At 36.0% G+C, this 19705-nt stretch overlaps 2 protein-coding genes across 2 annotated transcripts in view; one reads left to right on the top strand and one right to left on the bottom strand.

The window, feature by feature from the left end:
* The window catches only part of LINGO2 (leucine rich repeat and Ig domain containing 2), a 464489-nt gene that overhangs the window by 186575 nt on the left and 258209 nt on the right, over positions 1-19705 (top strand). The gene's annotated exons all lie outside the window — the stretch shown is intronic.
* LOC117098694 (protein PIMREG-like) lies at positions 1478-2471 on the bottom strand. Its single transcript, XM_033237533.1, is given in 2 exon segments — positions 1478-1855; positions 1858-2471. Coding segments are annotated over 2 exon segments (714 nt in total). The 5' UTR covers positions 2405-2471; the 3' UTR covers positions 1478-1688.

The following is a 19705-nucleotide window of genomic DNA, read 5'->3' as shown; positions in this document are numbered from 1 at the left end:
TTTAATTTATTTTTCACATTGTTTACTGTTGGTATACAGAAATCCTACTAATTTTTTTTTTTTTTTTTTTTTTTTTGAGACGGAGTCTCGCTCTGTCACCTGGGCTGGAGTGCAGTGGCCGGATCTCAGCTCACTGCAAGCTCCGCCTCCCGGGTTTATGCCATTCTCCTGCCTCAGCCTCCTGAGTAGCTGGGACTACAGGCGCCTGCCACCTCTTCTGGCTAGTTTTTTTGTATTTTTTAGTAGAGACGGGGTTTCACCATGTTAACCAGGATGGTCTCAATCTCCTGACCTTGTGATCTGCCCGTCTCGGCCTCCCAAAGTGCTGAATCCGACTAATTTTTATATGACAATATTATATCCTGCAACTTTACTGAATTTGCTTATCAGGTCTTGTAGTTTTCTTGTAGAATCTTTTGGTTTTTCCAAGTATAAGATAATATCATCTGCAAAGAAGGATAATTTACATTTTCCTTTCCAATTTGGATGCCCTTTATTTCTTTCTCTTGTCTAATTGCTGTAGCTAAAACTTCCAGTACAATGTTGAATAACAATGGTGAAAGTAAGCAATCTTGTAGTATTTCAGATCTATGGGGAAAAGCTTTTAGTGTTTTCAAATTCTGTATGATACTAGCTGTGGGTGTGTCATAAGTGGATTTTATTATGTTGAGGTATGTTCCTTCTCTACCCAATTGATGAGGTTTTTATTTTGATGGCATGTTGAACTTTATCAGATGCTTTTTCAGCATCATTTGAAATGATCTATGATTTTTGTCCTTCATTCTGTTGATATGATGTATCACAGTGATTGATTTGCATATGTTGAACCATCCTTACAGCCCTAATGTAAATCCTACTTGGTCATGATGAATGGTATTTTTAATATATTGTTGAATTTAGTTTACTAGTATTTTGTTGAGTATTTTTGAATCAGTATTCATCAGAGCTATTGACCTGTAGTTTTCTTTTTTTTTTTTTCAAATGCCAGCAGTCTTTATTATGAGAAAGCAGTGTTATCTAGGAAAGTCACACGCTGGTTTCTTATACAATGACAAAGCAGGTTCTTAAATAATTTACAAACGGCAGAAATTGCTTTTGAACAGGGCTACCCCCTCCCGGCACACCCACAGTACTCCGCATTGAGCATATAAATAGGTACCCGTGAGCCCAGGTCGTAAGCCTGGAAATAGCTCCTATGCCTTCCTCCGAGTCCCTGGTAGGGAAAGCGGGGATGACAGTGGGGCCCCCAGAGCCTTGGCACCAGAAACACGGTGGGTGAGTGACTCTGCTGATGACTCCCCAAAAATCAGGCACCTGGGTACACAGCTAAGAGCTCTCAAACATCTGAGGCTAGCACTTCACGGTATAGTTGAGGCAAGTAGAAGGCTCAAGGGCAAGTGTACGATGAGTTTCTACGCGCAAGAGTCCCTGGGAAAGCAGAAGGAACAATTCTCCCCTTCTGCAAGATCTCCCCAAGACACTCTCAGGCTATGGCAGGCAGTCACTGATGAGTCCAGATGTGGCCGGAGCAGGGGGCTCTGGGCCCCTTGTTAGGTGCTTGTTAGCAGTGGCCTGGGGGTACTGACAACTCCTGGGGGTTTCCTCCGGGAAGCTCACGGGGAAGCATAGACATCCTTGAGTACGAAGACTTGGCGGTCAGATAGGGCTTGTTTCCTGCAGGCACTTCCTCAGTCATGAATGAGAGAGACGATGTCACCACTCTCTTCCGCCATAATGGCTTCCTCTAGCTCTTGGGACAGCTTCTGGAGATGCTGGATTCCTGCCCCCACAGGCTCTGGGTCACTGTCAGACTCGCCGGGAGAGCAGAGGGGCTCTGTTGAGGAGTAGGGGCTCCGAAGGCAGCCTCCCGCCTTGACCGCCGTAATGGGTGGGCACGTGAGCCCATTCGGGCCGAGAGATGGTGATGCTCCTTCTCCCAGGGGTCTGTGGCAGAGTCGGCAGGGGCGGCTCCAGACAGCCGAGTGCTCTTCTGGCTCAGGCTGTGAGTTGGGGATCCACTGCCCTTCTGTGCGCCTCTCTTCCGCCTCCTGGCCTTCACGTGCGTTTCCACCAGCCACTTGGTGCCACTTTGGCAGGACTCCTGGATTCTCTGGGACATGGCACCCAAAGCGCTCTTAGCTGAGCGAGCTGCAGCCTGGAGGCCCTGCTGACCTGGCTCTGGGGTTTCCAGGCGCTTCCAGGAGGGGCCTGCGCAGAGGTTGAGGTTGACGGCTCTCAGGGGCAGCCTCCTTTGGAACTGTCTGCACAGAGACCCCAGGGGCCCTGCAGAGGTCTCCTGATGGCTGGCCCCAGGCTGCAGCTCCTTGCTGTCCTCCAGCTGCTCCTGGTGCCGGAGAGATCTCCGGCGCACAGAGGTCCCCATGCTCTGCCACCGAGAAGCCATTTGCCTGACCAAGAGTCTTCTCTGTCCACTAGACCCGGACAGCACCAACGCGGATCACACCCAGAGCACAGCTCAGTTTTCTTTTTTTGATGTATCTTTGTCTGGTTTTGGTATCAGGACAATAATGACCTCATAGATGCTTGGAAGTATTTCCTCTTCCTCTATTTTTCAGAACAGTCTGGGTGGTATTGATACTGCTTTTTGAAATTATTGGTGGAATTCAGCAGTGAAGCCATCTTGTCCTGGGTTTTTCTTTACTAGGAGATTTTTTATTACAGCTTTGATTTTATTACTCGTTATTGGTCTGTTCAGTTTAGGGATTTCTTCATTATTCAATCTTGGTTGGTTGTATATGTCTATGAATTTTATTTATTCTAGATGTTATAATTTATTGGTGTTTAGTTGATCGTGCTAGCCACTAATGATCCTTTGAATTTCTGTGGTATCCGTTGCAATTACTCCTTTTGTCATATCTTATTTTACTTCTTTGGGGCTCCTCTCTTTTTTCTTAGCTAGCCTGGATAAAAGTTTGTCAATTTGGTTCATCTTTTCAAAAAAAATCACAATTATTTGTTTCATTTATCTGTTATATTGTTTATTTTCACTTCAAATTTATTTATTTCTGTTCTTGATTTTAGTATTTCTTATACTAATTTTGGATTTGGTTTGCTTTTGCTTTTCTAGTTCTTTAAGATGCATCATTAAGTTATCTACTTGAAGGTTTTCTTGTTTGTTATGTTGGCATGTATAGCTACAAATTTTCTTCTCAGTGCTGTTTTTGCCATATCACATAGGTTTTAGTATGTTGTGTTTCCATTATCATTTGTTTTGAAAAAAATTTCAATTTCCTTTTTAATTTCTTTATTGACCTACTGTCATTCAGGAGCATATTGTTTAATTTCCATGTGTTTATATAGTTTCCAAAATTCTGCTTCTTGTTGATTTCTAGTTTTATTCCATTGTGGTCAGAGATGATGCCTGATATTTTTTCAACTTTTTTGAATGTTTTATAACTCTTTTTGTGACCTAACATATGGTCCATCCTTGAGAATTATCCATGTGGTGAGGAAAACGTGTATTCTGCAGCTGTTGGATGAAATGTTCTGTATATATCTATTAGGTTCATTTGGTCTATAGTGCAGATTAAGTCCCATTTTTGTTGTTGTTGTTGTTGTTGTTGTCATTGTTGATTTTCTGCCTGGTAAATCTTTCCAATGTTTAAAGTGGGGTGTGGAAACCTCCATCTATTACATATTGGGATTTCTCTCTCTCTCTCTCTTTAGTTATAATAATATTTGCTTGATATATCTGGGTGCTGCAGTGTTGGGTGCATGTATATTTCAAATTGTTATATCATTTTGCTGAATTGACTAATGAATCATTATGTAATTACCTTCTTTGTCTCTTTTTACAGTCTCTGTCTTGAAATCTATTTTGTCTGATATAAATATAGCTACTCCTGCTCTTTTTGGGTTTCCATTGGAATGGAATATCCTTTTCCATTTCTTTATTTTCAGTCTATGTGCATATTTATTGGTGAAGTGGTTTTGTTTGTTTGTTTGTTTTTGGTGTGTGTGTGTGTGGTTTTTTGTTTCTTTGTTTGTTTTTTGACAGAGTCTCACTCTGTTGCCCAGGCTGTAGTTCAGTGGCACAATCTTGACTCACTGCAACCTCCACCTCCCAGGTTCAAGCAATTCTCTGCTTCAACTTCCTGAGTAGCTGGGATTACAGGCATGTGCCACCATGCCCAGCTAATTTTTTTGTATTTTTAGTAGAGGTGAGGTTTCACCACGTTGTCCAGGCTGGTCTTGAACTCCTGACCTTGTGATCCACCTGCCTTGGCCTTCCAAAGTGCTGTGATTGCAGGTGTGAACCACCGCACCTGGTCAGTGAAGAGTTTTTTTATAGGCAACAGATCACTGGGCCTTTTTTTTTTTTTTTTAATCTATTCAGCCAGTCTATCTTTTTTGATTGGAGAGTTTGGTTTCTTTGCATTCAATATTATTATTGAGTAAGAGATAAGTGGTGACTTACTCCTGCCATTTTGTTATTTCTTTTCTGGTTGTTTTGTGGTCTTCTCTTGCTTATTTTCTACCTTCTCATCTTTCCTTTAATAAAGGTGATTTTTCTCTGATGGTAAGCTTTAATTTCTTGCTTAAGAATTTTTGTGCGTGTGTGTCCATTGTATGCTTTTTCACTTTGAGGTTTCTATGAGCCTTGCAAATACTATCCTATAACCCATTACCTTAAACAGATGACAACTTAGCACTGATTGCATAAACAAACAAACATACAAAAAAAACTAATAAAAATCGTACATTTAACTTTATCCCCCACTGTTTAGCTATTTTGTTTCTCTTTGTGACTTATTGTACTGTGTCTTTTACCCTATGACTTTAAATTTTTTTATTTTTAATTTGTGCAGTACATAGTAATTGTATATATTTATGGGGCACCCGAGATATTCTGGTACAGACATGCGATGTATAATAATCACATGATGACAAATCGGGTCATCCCCTAAAGTATTTGTCCTTTGTGTTACAAACAATCCAGTTATACTCTTTTAGTTATTTTAAGATGCACAATTAAATTATTATTGTCTATTGTTCCCCTGATGTGCTATCAAATACTAGGTCTTATTCATTCTTTGAGTCATTCTTTTTGTACCCATTAATCATTTCCACCTCCCTTGCTACATTCCCTACTACCCTTCCTGACCTCTGGTAAACATTCTTGTATGTACTATGTCCATGGGTTCAATTGTTTTGATTTTTAAGATCTCACAAATAAGTGAGAATGTGATGTTTGTTTTTCTGTGCCTAGCTTATTTCATTGAACATAATGACCTCCAGTTCTGTCCATGTTGTTGCAAATGACAGAATCTCATTCTTTTTTATGGCTGAATATGTACTGTCTATGCCTTAAAAAGTTGTGTTACTATTTTTGATTGGTTTATCATTTAGTCTTTCTACTCAAGTCAGGAAAAGTATACACACTACAATTACTGTGTTAAACTATTCCATGTTTTCCTTTGTGCTTAGTATTACGAGTGAGTTTTATGCCTTTAGATAATTTCTTCTGGCTCATTAACATTTATTTTTCAGATTGAAGAAATCCCTTTAGCATTTCTTGTTGGACAGGTCTGGTGTTGTTGAAATCTCTCAGCTTTTGTTTGTCTGGGACAGTCTTTATCCTTCATGCTTAAAGAATATTTTTACCAAATATACTATTCTAATGTAAATTTTATTTTTTTTCATCACATTAAAAATATGTCATTTCACACTCTCATGGCCTGTAAGGTTTCCACTGAAAAGTCAGCTGCCAGATGTATTGTAGTGCCATTGTATGTTATTTGTTTCTTTTCTCTTGCTGCTTTTAGGATCCTTTCTTTATCCTTGACCTTTGGGAGTTTGATTATTAAATGCCTTGAAGTAGTCTTTGGGCTGAATCTGCGTGTTGTTCTATTTCCTTCTTGTGTAATTGAATGTTGATATCTTTCCCTAGGATTGGGAAGTCCTATGATATTATCCCTTTAAATAAACTCTCTACCTCTATATTTTTCTCTATCTCTTCCTTAAGGCCAATAACTCTTACATTTGCCCCTTTGAGACTGTTTTCTAGATCCTGTAGGTGTGCTTCATTGACTTTTTTTGTCTCCTCTGACTGTGTAATTTCAAATAGCCTGTTTTCAAACTCACTAATTCTCTTTGCTTGATTATTTCTGCTATTAAGAAACTTTGATGCATTCTTCAGCATGTCAGTTGCGTTTTTCAACTGTAAAATTACTGCTTCATTCTTTTTATTACAATCTCTCTTAAATTTATCTGGTAGAATTCTGAATTTCTTCTCTATGTTATCTTGAATTTCTTTGAGTTTCCTTAAAGCAGCTATTTTGAATTCTGTGTCTGAAAGGTTACATATCTCTATTTCTCCAGGATTGGTCCCTGGTACCTTGTTTAATTCATTTGGCGAGGTCCTATCTTCCTGGATAGTGTTGATGCTTATAGATATTCTCCAGTATCTGGGCATTGAAGAGTTAGGTATTTACTATAGTCTTTATATTCTGGACTTGTTTGCATATGTCCTTCTTGGGGAGGCTTTCCAGGTATTCAAAGGGACTTTGGCTCCAAAACAAATAACACTATGGTTTTTACAGACTCCTAGAGGTACCTCCTTGCTGGTCTTGGATAAGATCCTAAAGAATTCTCTGAATTACAAGGCAGAGACTGTCATTCTTTTGTCTTACTTTCTCCCAAAGATAGAGATTCTCTCTCTCTGTGGTGAGTCCCTTGAAACTGCATATGTGGTGATGCAAGCACCCTTGTGGCCACCACCACTGGGACTGTGTTGAGTCAGACCTAAAGCCAGCATAGTATTGAACCTTGCCCAAGGGCTTTCCCTTTAGGATGGTGAATTTCTCAGTGCCCAGCCATGTCCAGAGATGCTGTGTGGAAGCCAGGGATTGGAGTTAAAAATCTTAGCAATTTACTTTATGTTCTAGTCTCTTGCCTCCTAGCTGGCACTCAGACCACATGTATTAGTCAGGGTTCTCTAGAGGGACAGAAGTAGTAGTATATATGTATATATAAAGGGGAGTTTATTGAGTATTGACTCACACGATCATAAGGTGAAGTCCCACAATAGGTCATCTGCAAGCTGAGGAGGAAGAAAGCCAGCCGAGTCCCAAAACCTCGAAAATAGGGAAGCTGACAGTCTGTGGCCAAAGGCACAAGAGCCCCTAGTAAATCACTGGTGTAAGTCCAAGATCCCAAAAGCTGAAGAACTTGGCGTCTGATGTTCGAGGACAGGAAGCATCCAGCATGGGACAAAGATGAAGGTTGGAAGACTCAAGAAGTCTGCTCTTTCCATTTTCTTCTGCCTGCTTTATTCTGGCCATGCTGGCAGCTCATGAGCTGGTATCCCCCAGACTGAGAGTGGATCTGCCTCTCCCAGTCCACTGACTCAAATGTTAGTGGACTTTGAGTCATCTTTGGCAACACTGTCTCAGGCACACCCAGGAACAATACTTTGCATCCTTCAATCCAATCAAGTTGATAGTCAATATTACCCATACTGAGTTTTTCACACTCTTCCTTCCCCTTTCCATAGTCAAAGAAACTTCTGCTTGTGGCTACCATCACCATCAGTCCCCAGGGGGTTCTGCCATCCCCCTGCTGATGTTAGCTTAAAGCCCAAGGGCTGTTCTGTCACATTGTGGTGAATGCTGCCAGGCCTGGAACTCACCCTTCAGGGCAGTGGGCTCCTTTTTGGCCCAGGGCAGGTCCAGAAATGCTGCCTAAGAGGTTAGGCCTGGACTCCAGGACCCCAAGAGCCTGCTGTTTGCTCTACCCCACTGTGGCTGAGCTGGTACTAAGGTCCAAACCAAGTCCCCTTTACTTTTCACTGTTTTTCTCAAATAGAAGGAGTCTTTCACTATAGCCACCATATATGTGGGAATGTGCTGAGTCTCACCTGAAGCCAGCACAGCTCAGAGCCCAAGGCTAATGGCTTACACCCTGGGTATCACTGCTGGTTATTCAGGGCCCAAGGGCTCTTTAGTCAGCAGGTGGTGAATTCTGCCAAGACCGTTTCCTTTACTTCAAGGCAGCAGGATCCGTTTTTGCCCAGCAGTTGACTAGAAATATCATCTGGGAGCTAGGGCCTGAAATGGGGCCTCACAACTCTACTTGGTGCCTATCCTATTGTGGCTGACCTGGCACCCAAAAGGCAAAACAAAGTCCTCTTTAGTCTTCACTCTCCTCTCCTTAAACAGAAGGAAGCAGTCACTTTTGTTGCTATGAGCTGTACTCGCTGGAGTTGGAGAGGAGATGGTGCAAACCTTAACACAGGAACTTTTAATGAGAAGTAAAAAGAAGTTACTTTGAAGATCAAAGTTACACTTATAACACTATTCTATAATGATAAATATCATTTTATTTTTCCTTCTTAATCAAGTCAGGCTTTTACATGTGTTCAAATTAAATGACTGCTCATAAGGTTTTATATTAGGTGTTTGGGAGTGTCATTCCTCTGCTCAGAGATACCTCACTAATGGCTAGGTCATCTTGCCAGATATACTTAAGTTTCTGCCAATTTGACTTAACACTGTAATTGTCTTTATAATGTTACACATTTTTCAAATAGGAAGTAAAAATTTGTTTAGTTGCTCAAACTCATTGGAGCTCATTTGTTCAGTTAGCTTATCTGTCACTTATTAAAGGGAATGGGACAGATAATGATTTTAGAATAATATACATGTTGTTCATATCAATAGAGATACACACACAGATATGTATGCACACACACACAGACCACACATACACACACAGAGTACACACACACACACACACATATATATATATATTTAAAATGTTTACTGTCTCTTTTATGAGAAGTATAAGTCCTTAATTCATTCTCTTGATTATGGAACCATAGAAGACTAAAAGCATCCATAGGTTGGATGATACCAGGGTATTTCCCATACGCACAGGTGACTAGCTAATATTCACAGCAATGGAGTTGACGTGCCTTTTTTTTTTCCAGATTCATGATCTCACTTATATGGGAAAAACAAGAAGTCAAGCTAATAGAAGCAAAGAATATAATGGTGGTTGACGGGGGTGGGGAGTGAGGGAGTGGGGAAATGGTGGTCCAAGGGAACAAAGTTTCGATTAAACAGGATGAATATATTCTGGGGACTTACTGTACAGAATAATGACTGTAGTTAATAATAATTATTGTATACTTGAAAATTGTTAAGAGGGTGGTTCTTAAATGTTCTCACCACACACAAAAAAATGATGAGTTATGTGAGGTGCTGGGTACATTAATTAGCTTGACTTAATCATTTCACAATGTATACATATATCAAAACATCATATTGTATACAGTAAATAGATCTAATTTTGATAGTTTTACCTTAATAAGCTCTGGGAGAAAAACGTAATCTCTTTTCAGCTTGTGTTTTTTTTTTTTTTTCTGAGATGGAATCTTATTCTGTCGCCCAGGCTGGAGTGCAGTGGCGCAACCTCAGCTCAGGGCAACCTCTGCCTCCCAGGAGGTTGCCCTGAGCCAAGAATCAAACAATTCTCTAGCCTCAGCTTCCCGAGCAGCTGAAATTACAGGTGTGTGCCACCATGCCTAGCTACTTTTTGTATTTTTAGTAGAGACAGGGTTTCATCATGATGGCCAGGCTGGTCTCGAACTCCTGACCTCAAGTGATCTGCCTACCTTGGCCTCCCAAAGTTCTTGGATTACAGATATGAGCCACCGTGCCTGGCCTCTTTTCAGCTTTATAAATGTGGGAAGTTCCATGGGTAAAAAAATGACATATATAAGAGACATAGTTTTAGAGAGTCGTCCATTAGCATGGGGTTTGAAATTGTGAAGGTAAGGATGATGTTTTTTTTTATTACTTTATTTTTATTACTTTAAATATAAACATTAAATATTGACATTGAAAATATTAGACAAACAAGTATAAAAGAGCAGTGTAAAGCATATGAAGTATCCTTTTGTTACGATGCCTAGCAATTAGGATTTTTTAAATCTTTCCTTTTTGTGCATGCTTAGTGCCTTCTACTAATCATTGAAACTGAGTGTCTTGATGGTCTGATCTGTAAAATGGAGATAATGGTCTCTTTACCATACTTACCTACCAGGGATTTGGTGAGGGATAAGGCTTTTCAAGGATCTCCTCAAAAGCCATTACATAAATACAGAGTTTTACTCTAACTATGTAAGAGAATGTCCTTTGAAACCCATTAGGGAAGAGAGTGTCAGATGTCTTAAAACTCAGTGTAATATCTCATGCTTGTTCCCAAATGTATATTGCTGTAAATATTAGTTTTGTTTTCTTTTTAATTGTAGAAGTTAATGTGATTATTAAATTCCAGATTTTCATATTTCCTTTAAAAAATTAAACATTTTTTAAATATTTAAGAATCCTTTAGTATTTATAATTTTAAATACCAAAAAAAAACCAATTTTCCCACATTGCTCCAAAAAATAAGTTTTTTCTAAAAGCAAAAGTTTAAATATACTTGGAAATGGCATATCAGTGAATGGCTCCTATACAGGGAGGAATCTTCTCTTTTATTTCTAATGATTCAGGCATATATCGTGAACTCTTTCAACATGTAGTCCTCCTTTACCTTCCAGTGTAGTAATATCCCTGCCTATCTTTACCATTTTTATTTGTTCGTAAAGGTAGTGTCTTTTTTTTTTTTTTTTTCTTTTTGAGGCTTAGGCTAAACCTTGATTTCATTGATCCCACTCTCAAACATTTTACTTTTCAACCGGGTTTGTTTTTCCAACTACATATTGAGGTCTCTATATTATATATTAGTATATTCATTGTCTTATAGGAACTCATGAAATGTGTGCTGAATAAATAATGGCCATAGCTGAGATTATTTGTCAGAAAAACATATGACTATTTCATTAGTTAAGTTGCTTTGACAGTATTTGATTTGATACTCTACATACCATTATAAACAAGTAAGAAAATATATTGGATAAACCTGTGATGTCAACATTTATAAAAGATATTTAAGACTAACTATAGTGAGAAATATGTGGCATATTATGTTGAAAAAACAAAGCACTGTGGATAAACATGCAAGAAGACAGAAATAAGTGAGTATGCACATCCATTTCCTTTATGGGGAGATGAAATTCCCTAAATGTAAATTATTTACAAATTAACTTGCAGATTTTTTGTAATTCAATTAAAATCTCAATAAATATTGTGGTTTTCAACAATGTAAAATCAAAATTTAATAATAATAAAAACTGTAGACTTGGTGATAGACAAGACCTTGTCTTTCATTTAAAATATAAAACATAATATTAATAACTGGCTGTTGATAGTCAATATATTTTAAATTAGTTAAGATGGGATTTACCTTACCAGATATCAAATCAAGTTATAAAGCTACAGTTATGGAAACATAAACTATTAAGCCAAGAAGGGTATTAGACCTCAAAAACAAACCTGATATCATAGTTTCATGTATAATAAAGATGACATTTGTCATTTGATTGTAATTACATCTGATTCTAGCTTTGGACATCTGCCAACACTGTTACTTTCTGAGTAGCTTACTTAAGGAAGTTTACCTGTATTTTTATTTTTTTATAGAACCAGTTTATTCAATTATTCAACTGTTTTTCACATTTTAATTAACTACATACCCACATGCACACACATACAGTATTTTTTATCCTTTCATCGTATTTGTTGAATACAATGTTTCTAAATTTTCTAATACAAAGCTTGCTTTTCCTTATTTTTTAAAGTATGTTGTCTTACAAAGAAAGCTTTTAGAACAATAAATCTGACATTGATAGTTATTTTAATTTTTTTCACATCTAACACAACTTGCATTTTTAGTTTTGGTTTTCTTTTTAAAAGAAGGATAATTGAGAAGTAAGTTTTGTTTGTTTGCTGAAACTTTTGGTGTCAATTTTTCCTTTATTGCCTTTAGGTCAATCAGCTGCTTTGTACAAGTTGTTCTTTTTAGAAATGAAATTACTTTTATTTTGCAATAAACTCCACATTCAATTTTTCTAAATGGGCTAGGGACACATGAATAAAAGGTGAATTATTTATTAGGATGGAATAGAGTTCAGCGTTTATTCCTCAATTTTAGTAAAATTCCTATGACCTTATTTCTCTGTTTCTAATTGATTGCTAAAAGAACTGAAAGCCAATATGTTAAATTTTCCTGTTAACAATATGTTTCTGTTTGATTATCACTTTACTTTTTAGTTTTGTTAAACCCATTTTGATATTAAATTATTCAGTTCACACAGTTTGCAGCTGTTCTGTCATTACATATTATACCTTTTGGTCATTCTTTTTGTGTTAACTATATGCCTTATGTTTTATGTGTAAAATTAACACTGCCATTTCTGATGAGAGGGAGGGTCCTTTACCTCCCCCTCCTCTTCTTCTTCATCTTTTTCTTTGTTCCTCTGATACTTGTTCCTACTATTAACTTATTTTCTTGTAAACAAGGTATATTAACATTCTTTATTTTTTCTTCTAAAGTTATTATAGACTTTTATTAATTGTCTATATCAACATATATTATTGTCACAGCCCAAGATATTTTTGTTTTATTTTCAATATTTTGGAAGGTTATCTCTTTAACATTTCTTTTAAAAATTACCTTTTTAATGAAATAAGAACAAAATATAATTTACTGTGCTATGTGTAAGAGGAAGAATTTTGCATCTTTTCATTTTCCCAGCTTTTTCTTTGTAAATATGTATGCAATGTTTAGAAGTTCAATCACAGAAAAGAATTCCTCTCCTGTTTTGCTCTCAGAAGAGAATGACCTTTGTTCCATAATGCTTTAGGTTTTAGTGTATATCCATGAGAATTATCTCTGTTCTGATTAATAAATGTGGAAATACTGGATGATCGTATGAGTACAACATGGCATTTTAGAAATAACGGGAATACAGAAATAAGAAAAGAAAAATTTTAATTTCTATGCTAATTAAATTTCATTTGGAAATGTTTTAAGGAGACACATCTCATTATGTAAAAATAAGGTCTTTCCATTTAAAAATATTTAATAAAAACATAAAACTAAAAAATAATTCCAAAATATTAAATTATTATATTAAAGTATTATTTTGTTTTAAGAATAATTTTGACCCATTTAGTTTTGTAAACAAATCAGCTAGATTTAACTTTGTAAGTGATTTTTAAATCATTTTATAACATCTCTTTCTATTCTTTATTTTACATTCTCAGGCTACTTGAATATTCAGATATTACTTTTTAAAATGGCACATGGATGTTATACTTCTGGAACTTTCGCTTTCTATATGAATATCATTACATTGCTTATTAACAGAAACAATATCTTTCTGGTTATAAAGTTTCAAATCCCACCATTTTCCCCTAAGGAATTACAGATACTTAAACCAAAGGAAGAAAGATATGTGTGGGTAAATTCATGATATTGCTGTGTGCCAAATGGATCTGATTTAGTTCATACAATTCCACAGGGCAAAACTAAGATGGAAAGGTAGACGCTATATAGAAGGTTGGCTGGGTAAAATGTTGAGCTCTCTAACACTGAGAACTTTCTAAAAATTGAGGTAGAACTGCCTTCCAAAGTCATAAAATACAAGTATTCCTGCAGTGATTTGGTGCCTACCTTTCGGGATATTGTGCAAAGATAGTTCACGCTAGATAATAAGAGGTAGGAACTCCTCTTTAGGTGAGTATCTGACTCTAAAAATGAAGGATTCATCTGTTTTCAAAGCTCTGTAATTTGTAATTAGATGGCATCATTAGGATGTGACTACATGTATTAAGCTTCTGTCATCTATCGATCTGTTGATCTATCTATTATGAATGACTATTATTTATATATTTATTCTAGATAAATAATAAAGCCCTAATTAGTTTGGACAATTAATAAATACCCTATTATCCATCAAAGTGTTGTGGCTTTTTGCTAAATTGTGGAAAGGGCAAGTTTGCATTTCAGTATCTTGTAGATGTTATGGCTCCTTTGTGGCCATCTTCCCTGAGCCTTCCTTTGAATATCAGACAGATGGCAAGCTAGGCATTCACATTGCTCACACTGGAATCCCCAAAAGGATAGTAACCAAAGCAAAAGCCCTCTGGTGGATGATCTGTTTGTAACTTCATTACATAGTATGTGGCTGTTAACTAGAGGGATTCTGAACAGTCTTTTAGGAGTCATTTTATACTTTTTTTATTAATTGCTGAGTTTCTAGTGTTACTTGTGTATGTCGTTTAAATATTTAATGTTTAACATAGGATAAAAGGGAACATTGATTTTATTGTTAAAGAATACATACCAACCACATAGAAGGGAAGAATGGAACAATACAGATTCTGCATGTCCATTTTAGAGAACTACAACTAGTTGTGCAATTTACCATTCTTATTTTAAAATGAGACATAAATTATAGCTGGGTCAGATGGAATGAAAAAAAATTAGAGGAAAATAGCAAAGAGAAGTTGAACCTTTTTCTTTCCTTGAGCAGCTGCTCTATCTCCTCTAAATAATAAGGGACCATGGTCCATGGAATTTAGTAAAAGAGAACCAAAAGCATAACAATGTTTAAAGATAGCTTGAGAACCTGTGGGGACATCTGGATTTTACTTCTTGTTCTGCCAACTCATATTGGATTAGCATACATTATCAGAGCTTCAAGTTTCTGATCTGTACATTGGAAGGCATATACCATATAATAATAATGGTTCTTGATTTATTGAATGCTTACTATGTGACAGACACTTTGCCAAGCTCTTTACATCGATTATTTCATTTAATCTTCATAATAATCCAATGGGTTAGAAATTTTCCACAAACTGATACTGAAATTAGATCTGCAGCCTGCCTACAAGCTGAGCCATATATATACCTGAAAACTATACAAATATTATAAACCCTACCTAGTTCTAAAATTGTATGAAAAATTGGCTTAGTACTTACTAATGTCAATTGCACTTCAAATTGCCGATCCCTGATAAAAGCCGTTGATTAACTACACTCTTCCTGGATAGCCCTGTGTTCTTTCAGTCCTGGAAGGACCTTTGGACAAATGCATCCAAGGAATGAATCCAAGGGATGCACTGGATCATAATATGCAGTTTCCTCTGTCTTGTCTGTCTTTCTTTCTTTTTCTTCCTTCCTTCCTTCCTTCATTCCTTCCTTCCTTTTTCTTTCTTTCTTTCTTTCTTTCTTTCTTTCTTTCTTTCTTTCTTTCTTTCTTCTTTCTTCTTTCTTCTTTCTTTCTCTCTTTCTTTCTTTCTTTCTTTCTTTCTTCTTTCTTTCCTTTTTTTTTCTCTCTCTCTCTCTCTTTCTTCCCACCCTTCCTCAATGATGTCTTCTATTTCTCTTCTCATGCCCTTGAATCAGAGACTTTTTAAAAAAATCCTATGTTTAAGAAAGACTCTACCTGGTAAGAGCAAAAAGCATGCAAATGATAATTAATACAGCAGAGGTGCATTGTATGTAACATTCTGTAATGGAGGCATATATAAGAGACTGGAAAGATAATTTCTACTCTACCAGAAGTAGGGGGAGATAAATACAGTGAAATCTTCACAGAGGTACTAGATGGGTCTTGAAGAGTAAATTGGTACACTTCAGATAGGCTAGAGATGTAGCTGAGCTTTCCAGACCCAGAGGGTAGAACCTGAAACAACAACTCTCATACTATATACATTCTGGATTTTACCTTGCAAGTTGATGAAATTATTTTGGATATTTCTTTTTAAATCTCCAATGAGATATATTCAGAATGCATTCCAGTGGACCAAAGCTTTCTGTGCCCTTGGTTGGATTGTGAGAATACGCCGTGTAAGATTTAGTAGGTTTATGCTTTCAAATTTTGGAAGAACTTCTGGTGTTATGTAGATACAACATGAAGTCATTCCTGGAGATTCATTTAGCATCAATTTTCAGAGTGATAATGATTGCCATGCTGGAGAGATGACTGATTTTGGTGATTGCCCATTGTGAACACGTACAAATTTTGAAATTCAAAATGGCCATTTGTTTCAGCTTTATGGAATTTTCATTTTAACAGCATTTCAATTTAACAAGTTTCCAAAGGAATCTCATTATTTCTATTTTTATTTTTTGCACTACTAGTAAAATTGAATATATTTTCCTGCTTACAGTCAACTTTATAATTTTCATGAGGTTTCCACATTGCTTGCTTGTGCATTTTGCTCATATTGCTATTTAAGGAAATTTAACATTGTTGATTTATAAGAATGTTTTATATATAAAGGGTATTTATATTTTGTTCATTTATTGAAATCTTTGTCAGTGTTTCAATCTACATAATTTTTAGTATATTTTCTCTCATTAAGGAATTTTAATTTTCACTGCATTTAAAACTATTAGCCTTTTCCTTTAGACTGTATTGACATTATGTTGAGAAATTTTTTTTTTATAATTCTCATACAATCTATTACATTTTTATCAAATTGCTAGAAAAGTTCTATTGGTATTTTGATTTGTATTTCATTTAACATATACAGTAATTTGAGGAAACTTGATATTTGTAAATATTCTTTAAATATTCAGCCTTACCATCCAAGAACATAATAAATCACTATAATTATAATTTTAAAAATCTTACAATAACATATTATATCCTTTAATAATAACAATTTTAAATTAATACCTAAGTATTGTATTTGTTTCTTGCTATTCAATTTCGCATTTACTGGTCCCCTTTCCTGCTCTTCTTTCACCTTCTTCAAATATAGACATCCAGAACTTCACATCCTTAATCTATTTTGATGTGACTTTTGTATATGGTGAGAAATAGGACTCTGGTTTTATTCCTGTGCATATGGATATCCAGTCTTCCCAGCACCTTGTATTGAAAAGACTGTCCTTTCTTCAAGGTATGTTCTTGGTGCCTTTATCAAAAATGAGTTGGTTGCGAATATGTGGTTTTATTTCTGGGTTCTCTATTCTGTTCCATTGGTCTATGTGTCTGTTTTTATGTTGCTGTTTTTGTTACTGTAGCTTCGTAGTATATTTTGAGTCTGGTAGTGTGATGCCTCAGGCTTTGTTCTTTTTTGTGTTTTCAGGACTACTTTTGCTGTTTGGGGGGTTTAGGGATTCCATACAAATTTTAGGACTTCATTCTATCTTTGTGAAGAATGTCATTAATATTTTACAGGGATTAAAAGCTATATCTCATGAAGATAGAAAGTAAATTGGTGATTACCAGAGGCCAGGAAGGGTATAGGGAAGGAAAGATAAAGAGAGGAAAAATGGGTACAAAAATACAGCTAGAAGGAATAAGACATACTGTTTGATAGCTCAGTAGGGTGACTACAGTGAATCATAATCTGTTTTACAGCTACTCAAAACAGCTATAAGAGAATAATCCAAATTTTCCGCATAAAGAAAAGGTAAATATTTGTGGTGATGATGGATATCCTAATTATCCTGATTTAATCATTATATATTATTTGCATGTATCAAAATATTACATGTACCCTTAAAAATGTACATCTATCATGTAACAATAAAAAAATCTGCCTTATTTGTTTCTTATAGTCTGATTGTACAGTTTCATCTATCCCAGTGATTACAGCTATTACCTGAAAGTAGATGAACTTCCACACTTAGACATCGACCCAGCCAATATAATTACTTATTGTCTTTGCTATCATTGCCACACCAAACTCAAAATATCTTCTACCAAACCCATTGTCTTATTTTATGGGCTGAATAGTCTTGACTTCCATATTTTGGTTAATGGTATTTCAATATGCATCCACATTTTTTAAAAGTATGGGCATATTTGTCTTTTTTCTCTCTTTCTTTCCATAGGCAATGTACAGGCAGTTCTTAAAGATTTCAGATCTATGAAGTTTCCAGCATCCATCCCTTTGTCTCCCGCTCCCTGTTTCCATAACCACTATCATAGTTTTTGCTCTCCTCACCTCCTGTCTCGATTATTTCATTGGCAATTAAACTAGTCTTTTTGTTTCCATCTTCTTTTCTTCCATCCCAGTCAGACAGATAAGCATCTAATTAATCTTTATGAAACAAAACATTGATTTGGTGCTGTGGTTTCTAATGCCCCCCTGCAAATTCAGATGATGAAACTTAATGGCCAATGAAACTATGTTAAGATGCGGGGCCTTTAAGAAGTGATTAGGTTATAAGGGCTTCTTCCCTTGTGAATGAGACTTAGGCCATTGTAAAAGAGGCTTCATAGTGTTTGGTTCTCTTGCCCTTATGCCCTCCTCAATGTGAGGCCATAGCATTCCTCCCCTCTAGAGGATGTGAGACGGCAGGATCTTAGAAGCAGAGGGCAGGCCTTACCAGGCAACCGAACCTGTTGGAGCCTTGATCTTGGACTTCTCAGCCTCCAGAACTGTGAGAAAACAAAAATTTTTAAATAAATTACCCCATCTCAGGTATTTTATTACAGAAGCACAAATGGACCTACCATCTCTCTTCTTTTAAGGATCCTGCAGTAGTCCACAGTGGTTACTTGCCTAACTGAGCACAAGTCTCAATTTAGAAGACTCTCATGCCTCAATTTCTTTTCTATTCTCCTTTTCAGGTGATTCTTCTCCTTTTCAAGTCATTACTGTATCTTGAAATAGGACTCTTCTTATTCTTTAGAAATATATAATGATTTCATTCCTCTGCCTAACTAGGTAAACTCCAGCTGTTTCCCTAGGGTACCATCTCACTTATCTCTCCCCAGTGAACACTACCATCCTTAAAGCTGTGTGTACTCTCCCCCTCTTCATATCTTGATTTTGGAAACTTACTATGGTATGACTTGAATATAAAGCTGTTTGTATATTTGACTTATCTTTATTTCTAGATGTTTTAGCGCCTTAACTGTGGAGATTGATCTTATTCATCTCTCATTTTATTCAGTGATTTGTGCACATTTGGAATCATCTAAATATTTATTAAACCAAATCAAATAGGCTCAATTACCCTAGGAATTGCCTGTGATTCAGACTAAGAAACAAATGCCTAATTTTTACTAGATTCCAAATGTGACTCAGTTAAAATAAAACCTAAGGTAATGCTTTTTTTTTTTTTTTTGCCTTTAACTAAGTCAAGTGTTAATTTAAAGTGAGCAGCTGGGAACCTCTGATTACAAAATTCTGTATGCCAATGGCTTTTTATAGTTAAAAAGAGTTATTTGGTAGAAATGCATTTACACACACAGGTATTTGATTCAAAAGCTGTGATTTATGACTTAGACTGGAATTTAAGGGAACAATGTCATGTAATACCTGAAAATGCCATTTATTTTCATGCACTATTTAAATTACACTTATACCAAGTTACAGCAATATTTAAAAAGAAATATTCAATGCCTCCTCACATTTGCCACATTTTTATCACAGTTGAATTGAATTCAGAATTACTGAATGTGAAATACTTCTTCTACAAAAAAGTTACAGTTGAATAATTAATCAAATGAGAAAAATGTTCAGGTATATATTTTTATCTTCCTTTGTTCTTTAATTTTTTTATTTGTAAAATGAATATATTCATACTTCTGGATTTTTCCTTTTGAGTAGGATTCATAACATATCTCTAAACCCATAGCACATTTCACAAAAGGTAATATAAATACAATTTTCTGGTGAATGTTGTGAGGGCTAGTTTTTCAAAACGGATTTAGACTGGAATACTGAGAGGTGGAAGTGCTTTAGCTAAAATACTAACTTACTCTGAAGGAAATATAAAAAATAAATTAGTATATCCTGTTGGAAAGAAGCAAGTATAT

The sequence above is a fragment of the Trachypithecus francoisi genome, unplaced genomic scaffold, assembly GCF_009764315.1.
Source record: "Trachypithecus francoisi isolate TF-2019V2 unplaced genomic scaffold, Tfra_2.0 Lachesis_group16, whole genome shotgun sequence".
Taxonomy (NCBI): domain Eukaryota; kingdom Metazoa; phylum Chordata; class Mammalia; order Primates; family Cercopithecidae; genus Trachypithecus; species Trachypithecus francoisi.
This window is presented reverse-complemented; position numbering and strand designations above follow the sequence as displayed.